At 44.1% G+C, this 6,644-nt stretch overlaps 2 protein-coding genes across 3 annotated transcripts in view; one reads left to right on the top strand and one right to left on the bottom strand.

Annotated features, from left to right (window-relative positions):
* metap1 (methionyl aminopeptidase 1) overlaps positions 1 to 1,049 on the bottom strand; it is a 16,051-nt gene extending 15,002 nt beyond the window's left edge. The window contains exon 1 of the mRNA XM_017303368.1: positions 1,007 to 1,049. Coding sequence (XP_017158857.1) covers positions 1,007 to 1,049 — 43 coding nt within the window. The remainder of the gene's footprint in view (positions 1 to 1,006) is intronic.
* Positions 1,028 to 6,605, top strand: LOC103460523 (eukaryotic translation initiation factor 4E-1A-like). Of its 2 annotated transcripts, none has more exons than XM_008402737.2 (7): positions 1,028 to 1,247; positions 3,177 to 3,280; positions 3,905 to 4,000; positions 4,071 to 4,134; positions 4,869 to 4,982; positions 5,966 to 6,105; positions 6,176 to 6,605. In XM_008402737.2, the coding sequence occupies exons 1-7, from the start codon at positions 1,122 to 1,124 to the stop codon at positions 6,288 to 6,290; spliced, it is 759 nt and encodes a 252-aa protein (XP_008400959.1). In that variant the 5' UTR covers positions 1,028 to 1,121; the 3' UTR covers positions 6,291 to 6,605. The 2 variants fall into 2 exon arrangements, with proteins under 2 accessions (XP_008400959.1, XP_008400960.1); XM_008402738.2 differs by lacking the exon at positions 1,028 to 1,247 and adding an exon at positions 1,263 to 1,584.
* Positions 6,606 to 6,644: the final 39 nt, after the last annotated feature.

The following is a 6,644-nucleotide window of genomic DNA, read 5'->3' as shown; positions in this document are numbered from 1 at the left end:
ATTTGCAACTAATATAAAATTTAAAGGCATATTAATGCAAACACATCCTCTACAATAAAAAAAATCTTTAAATGTATTTAAAAAATGTAACATTGGAAGTGGAAAATATCTTAAATRTCCAACGGAAACAGAAAARGAGACTTACACAGGGGAGAGCATTTCTTACTGGGTGTCAAATGTTGGCAGCWTTTTTCACAATATCGGCTTTTCAATTGTATTTTGTAGGAAACATTTCAGCATTTCTTTATGATCGTGATCCAAATGTAAATTACGGAGCTAATTTTTTAAAGGAYTGACATCTTGTGGTGACAGGCATTTCATTCCCTCTGGGGTGAATCAATGGAGCATCTTTTAGGTTGAACTGAACAAACAGCAGCAGCTTCCGGATGAACAGGTGGCGATCAGCAGAGCAAACCCAGAATATCATCAATGAAACGATAAAGAACCAAAACAGCAGATGCTCAGCTGATCGCAGACTCCAGCATTACCAGTGAAACCAGTGATGGCCTCCCTAAAGTTGCATTCCCCTGTCAGAGGGGACACAGATCCAGCAGGCTGGCTCAGCAGAGTCCTGCTAAAGGCTTTAATGTGTGGTTTTCTCACAGATCCAGCAGGCTGGCTCAGCAGAGTCCTGCTAAAGGCTTTAATGTGTGGTTTTCTCACAGCGTCTCTTTTAATAAGTAATGTCAGCCTGTTGGCTCTTCCATCACTCACTACGGCGCGTTAGCTCGCTAAACGTCTCTCCTGGGCCTTAAACATGTAAAAACAACATGATACAGCCGCTCACCGGCACACTGTGTATAACTTACAGCCTTTATACAATTAAACAACTAAAATATGTTCTCAAACGTTGTCTAAATAAGTTTGTAAGCAGCCTGAAGACACGTTAGCAGCCCAACAGCTGAGTTAGCAGCCTCGTGATGTGACAGCGGGCCCGGCCGGCCGGGGGTCTACGGCCCCGGTGAGGGCGTTCCCGCCCGGGCAGAGCGGAGAAAAACAGCCGTACCTGCGAGCAGAAATAGGAGCCTTGAATACCGAGCTTGATACATGTGGGACACTGAAGTTTGGCGTCCCTGCTGCAGCCCTCCGTCTCGCACTCCCTTCTGGCCTCCGTGCTCGCCATGCCTTCGTCTGCAGGACGGGGAGGGAAGAGGCGGAGCTACCGCAGCCCAGTCACGTGGCACAGCTCCGACCAATCAGCGCGCACTTTCCTAACAGAGATTTGTAAGATGGCTACCGCCGAACCGGTGAGTACTTCTCTGTGAAGAACGTTTCAAAGCATATGGAGGGTCTTCTGGTCTAAATCAGAGCCTCAGATTAGACCCAGAGCCGACCTGAAACCTTGAAAAGCGTTTCCACACTGGTGAATTGAAGTTGCTGTGATTACATCGGGTGTTTTGGGGAGTTTTAAAGCTGTTGTCTGTGCCACGACCTGCTGGGCGTTGAGGAGGAATGTGGAGATCTCCCAACTTTGAGCGAGCAGCGACATGAGATCCTTCCTGAACRTTCATCTCTGCTCAGATGCTGCATGTTGCTGTCAAGCGACGCTGTTCGACCTATTCGCTGATTGAACGCCGTCAAAATGTTCGTGTTGCTTCTTGTTTAAAGTGTTYGTGGGGAACGTTCAGCTGTCACAGCTGGCCTGCGCTGGTCCGAGCTGACCCCGGGATGCTTCAGCTCCAGATCCCCCCAATTTAAACGTTTTTGGCTTAAACCACATGACTTACGATATATTTTTATTTTAAGTTGGCTCCTAATTATTTTTAATGTAATTTCACTSTGAATTACTTCGAACCAGGGCCGTATTTACAAGGATGTGGGTCCCTGGGCTGAACTCAGTGTTGTTGCCCCCTCCACTGAAGAAACATAGGTAGTAGTAGCACTATGCTAATCCCCTAACTTTACTATACCTACAGTAAATTACTATTATTAAATACAATTTTAATACCTAAATATTGTTTATATCCATAAAAAGCCCAATATTTTACCAGAACTCCTATGAATTTTGTATAAATATACATAAAATGTTTTCAGTCTTTGGGCCCCTAAAAGGAAAACATGCAGATTCACATTAAAGTAAAAAAATATATATAGAAAACAGAAAAATATAAAGGACAGGACAGTAAGTTTATTCGCATAACACATTTCAACAACAAAGCAGTTCAAAGTGAAAATAAGGGCAATTTTACAACATAARWAAAATAGTACTATACAGTTATTAAAAATAACATTCAGGTTAAAAGAAATGTGCAACTCTATAGGTACATTTTTAAAAAGTGCATAAAATATCAACACACTACAATAAATGTAAAAAAAACCATAAATATGACCCAGGCTGTGACCCCTGAAGCAGTGATGGAGTCCTACAGCTGCTGGGRGGAAGGATCTGTGATGACGCTCCTGTGTGCATGTAGGACGCCTCCATCCGGCCTTTCTGTTTTATGAAATCACACCTGAAACATAACAGAAACTGATATTTACATTTTAGCTCCMGTGTAAATAAAACAACCACTTTATGATTTCTGCCTCCAATATTTATGCAAATCCCACAATAAAAATCAGCATAACAGCTAATACAATGCACTGCAGTGACACACAGAGATCTGAGTGCTGGCTTGGTTAAATTATGTGTAGTTTGATAAAATATAGATGGAAAAGTACAGATTTTATAATGTTGAAACATTTGCATGAATGTACAGAGATATGAGAAAACAGTGGAAAYGAAGCAAAAATAGAAAAACTGCTTTAACAAACTATTTGSACCTTYTCTATTTCTATACAGCAGCAGACAAACTATTGATGGGTTCATCAAACTCATTGATTAACTGATCACCACCTCTGAGGAAGCAGGATTTGGTTTTTTGTCGTTTGCTGCTCTGAAACTCAAAGGCAGGTAACTGCAAGCTACCAACCTGGGAAGGGTCAAAGGTCATGTCCATCACAGAGGCAGATTATTCCCAAGAGGAAAACGCCTCGGACGTTCCAGCAGATTCAGACCAGGAAGTAGATGTCGGACTCTACAGGCCTCAATTAGCAGGTCAAAGGTCAAAGGTCATGACCCTGCAGCAGTAAGGCTTCTCTGTAGAAACCAGATGGCGGACAGGAAGCCGCTGCTGGGTCAGAGGGTGTAGAGCTGCGTAGAGTCCGTTCACTGGTTCTGCCTGTCTGTTGCCTAGGAAACCAATCCGAGTCCGCCCCACGCCGAGGAAGATGGAGCCGAGGATTCTGGGAAGGAGATGGTGAGCCCAGAGGCCTACATCAAACATCCGCTGCAGAACAGGTCAGATTCTGCTCGTCACACACAGGTTCACAGGCGTGATGTCACGGGTTCAAAGGTCACCACAGGGAAGGACGTGACAAGGAGGTAGAAACAGCAGCTGCCTTTGATAGAAGAAGAAGARSWGCKKYKWWWWAATMMWSMWKWTYTYYKKWRKAWKATKWTWTTMWYMAMMAMMASAWSAKYWRTTATTAWTAWTAATAATAATAATAAAGGCTTACTTCACAGAATCAGTCAGAGCTGGATCATCCAGCCGATCCATATCTAAAATCATCCAGATAATAATCTGACCTTCCAGATGTTTTGTGGTGGTCTTAAAGGGCCAGTCGTCTGGATGTGGATCCGGTGGAGGTTCAGGATCAGGTTCAGAGTAAAGATGGAGGAATTGTCCTTCTGTTTGCATCATCTGACCGTTTCTGTCCGTTTTCGGCTTCAGTTTCAGCTCTGCTCTCATTTTGACTCGTTTTATTCCTCATTCTTCAGCCTGTCGCCKTCTGGCTGTAGAGAAGACGCAGCGTCACATTTTATTCAACTAGTGGAAATATGATTCACGGAGCAGTTTCCCTCCAAAGCACCCAGCAGATCCATTCAGCAGCTCCCCTGTTTTTTATTTCCTGCTCCACACAGATGGTCTCTGTGGTTCTTCAAGAACGACAAGAGCAAAACATGGCAGGCCAACCTGCGCCTCATCTCCAAGTTCGACACGGTGGAAGATTTTTGGGCGTAAGCAGCAATTAATGTCAGCTTCTCCTCCGGTGATGGAGGGATTGCTCACAGCTGCTCTGTGTTTCAGCCTCTACAACCACATCCAGCTGTCCAGCAACCTGATGTCCGGCTGCGACTACTCCCTGTTCAAGGTGTGTGGCTTCACCGCATCATGAGCTCAAACTACCGGGCAGCGGAGCAAAGCTACTAAACACAGGGACAGTAACTACCTCACTGATGGGACGGCTTTTTCTTTTGGTTGTGCTCCGTATGTTTTTCATAATTCATTCATATATCAAAATGTTCAGCTTCTTCTCTCGAGGTGCGATGTGACTTTTTCTGTTACTTTTAGAACATTTTATGCAAATTTGAGCCRAATTAAAGTCATTTGAATATCATTGAAAATTCTACAAAATTCAACAAAAACAGCTTTTTACTTCTGCCTACACTGCAAAAACACCGAGTGTTACCAGSTCATTTTCTGATGCATATATTTTAGTTCACTTTAAATGAGGCAAAACTAACTTAAAATATTTTTCAGCAAAATAGAGAGACTTGTTTTAAGTAAATCATTCCTTAATATTGATGAAAAAGTTCCGTTTGCAGATTATTTCAGTTATAACRAGACATTTTTCCCATTAGTTCATTTATCTAACAATAATCTGGGACAATCTGGAATCATCAAACAGAAACTGGATTAAGGAAACCAGTTTTTAGCTGGTTTCCTTAATCCAGCTGAAAACTGAACTCAGATCAAACAGTCTGAATGTTCAGATCATTGAAATCTGCAGCTTTTCTGCTGATTTTTTAAAGTTGAACTGAAAAACGTCTCGTTGCTGCTGAGTCTCTGCCGTGTGAGTAGAAACATGCTGATGTCTGGCTGCAGGACGGCATCGAGCCCATGTGGGAGGACGAGCGGAACAAGCGTGGCGGACGCTGGCTGATCACGCTCACCAAGCAGCAGCGGAGATTAGACCTGGACCGCTTCTGGCTGGAGACTGTAGGTGGACCGGGCCTCCCTGAGGACGGCAGCCGTTAGCTGCTGCACTCACTGCTGCACACTGATACTCTGCCGTTCCACTTGTTGGTGCAGAAATGGATGATTTCCCCCAGAGCCACGGATCAGAGGCTTTTAGTGGTGCTGCCTTCAGTCTGATGCATGTCTSTCACAACGCAGCCGGTTCTGGTTCTGTTTACCTGGATCTTTGGACTGGATCTCTAGATTAATTTACTTCTTTTAATAGTTTATAAACTGTTCAGGATGATGCAAACAGCAGCAGGTAACCTGAATATTAAACAGAAACCATGATGAGAAATCCTTCAGACCTGGGAACTCTGACAGCAGCTTTCAGGCACGGCAGAGGCAGCATCATGCTGAGAGGAACCCGGATAAGAGAAGCTTGTTGATGCGATCAACGTTTAACCAGGGAATTCAACCAAACATTAGCAGATATCACTAACGCCAGCAGTGAGCCCTGCTAACTAAAAAGATATGCTAACGCTAAACCGCTATTCATGAAGATTAGTTCAGCTACAGAGCTACACCCACATACATATCAGTAATAACTAGTTAATGCTAAGCGCTATACCCATACAGTGTCACTAATGAGAACATTACACTTAGCATGAGCTAAGGCTAAGGTGCTATACTAACATGATAGTTAGTGGAATCTAATGCTAAACCGCTAAATTTATTTATGTTGACACCATTTCTGCATCTCAGCTGGACAGGAAACAGACCCACTTCAAAATAAGAGCATGAACATAAACGTGTAAATTCTTGAAGAMTGTTTAATAGTCGATGACTAAAACTGYAACACRGATACAGAACATTATTCAACTGAAAGTTAAAAAACTGAGCAAATTAGCAGATTAATTTGGGGGAAGCTAAGCGCTAAACGTTTTCAAAGTTAGCACAGACTTAGCGGAAGTTATCTCAGTCAAAAGCGCTGACTCATGGAGTCTTTTCCTTCCTCCAATCAGCTGCTGTGTTTAGTCGGCGAGGCTTTTGACGACTACAGCGACGACGTCTGTGGAGCCGTCGTCAACATCCGCAACAAAGGGGATAAAATCGCCGTGTGGACCTCCGACTACGAGAACCGGGAGGCTGTGACGCACATAGGGTGAGGCGGGCCGCCGCACTGCGCATGTGCAGACCGTGTTTCCACGCCGCTAACGCTTCCTCTCCCACAGGAGGGTTTACAAGGAGCGACTGGGGCTCCCGATGAAGATGACGATCGGCTACCAGTCTCACGCCGACACGGCCACCAAGAGCGGCTCCACCACCAAGAACAAATTCGTAGTCTGASAAAAATGCCTCATGTGCCTCTTTTCATTTTCCTTGTCTTATTTGTTGGTGTTTACTTTGCTACAAAGACTCTGCGAAACGCAATCTGGAGGAGGAGGAGGGACGTCCAGCCCACACGCCAAAATAACCAGAACCGGCCCGTCTGCGGCGGCCATGACACTAACGGAGGCATGGAGAGACGCAGAGCTGCACTCTGATCACTTAATCCTTGATTTTTAAATGTTTTGAGTTGAATGGCAGGAATCCTGAACGCGTTCAGCCTCTGGTTGCTGTAATCCTTAATGACATTAAAACACCTTTAATTTATTATATTAATCCGCCTGCACATTATTACTGACTTAAACCTTTTGATTG

Source organism: Poecilia reticulata, unplaced genomic scaffold (assembly GCF_000633615.1).
Source record: "Poecilia reticulata strain Guanapo unplaced genomic scaffold, Guppy_female_1.0+MT scaffold_254, whole genome shotgun sequence".
NCBI classification, from domain to species: Eukaryota; Metazoa; Chordata; class Actinopteri; order Cyprinodontiformes; family Poeciliidae; genus Poecilia; species Poecilia reticulata.
This window is presented reverse-complemented; position numbering and strand designations above follow the sequence as displayed.

Coding starts and splice junctions, on each gene's coding strand:
- LOC103460523 (XM_008402737.2), top strand. CDS start 1,122: ATGCCTTCGTCTGCAGGACGGGGAGGGAAGAGGCGGAGCTACCGCAGC. Junction 4,983..5,965: donor ACCGCTTCTGGCTGGAGACT/GTAGGTGGACCG, acceptor TCCTCCAATCAG/CTGCTGTGTTTAGTCGGCGA. Junction 6,106..6,175: donor GAGGCTGTGACGCACATAGG/GTGAGGCGGGCC, acceptor CCTCTCCCACAG/GAGGGTTTACAAGGAGCGAC.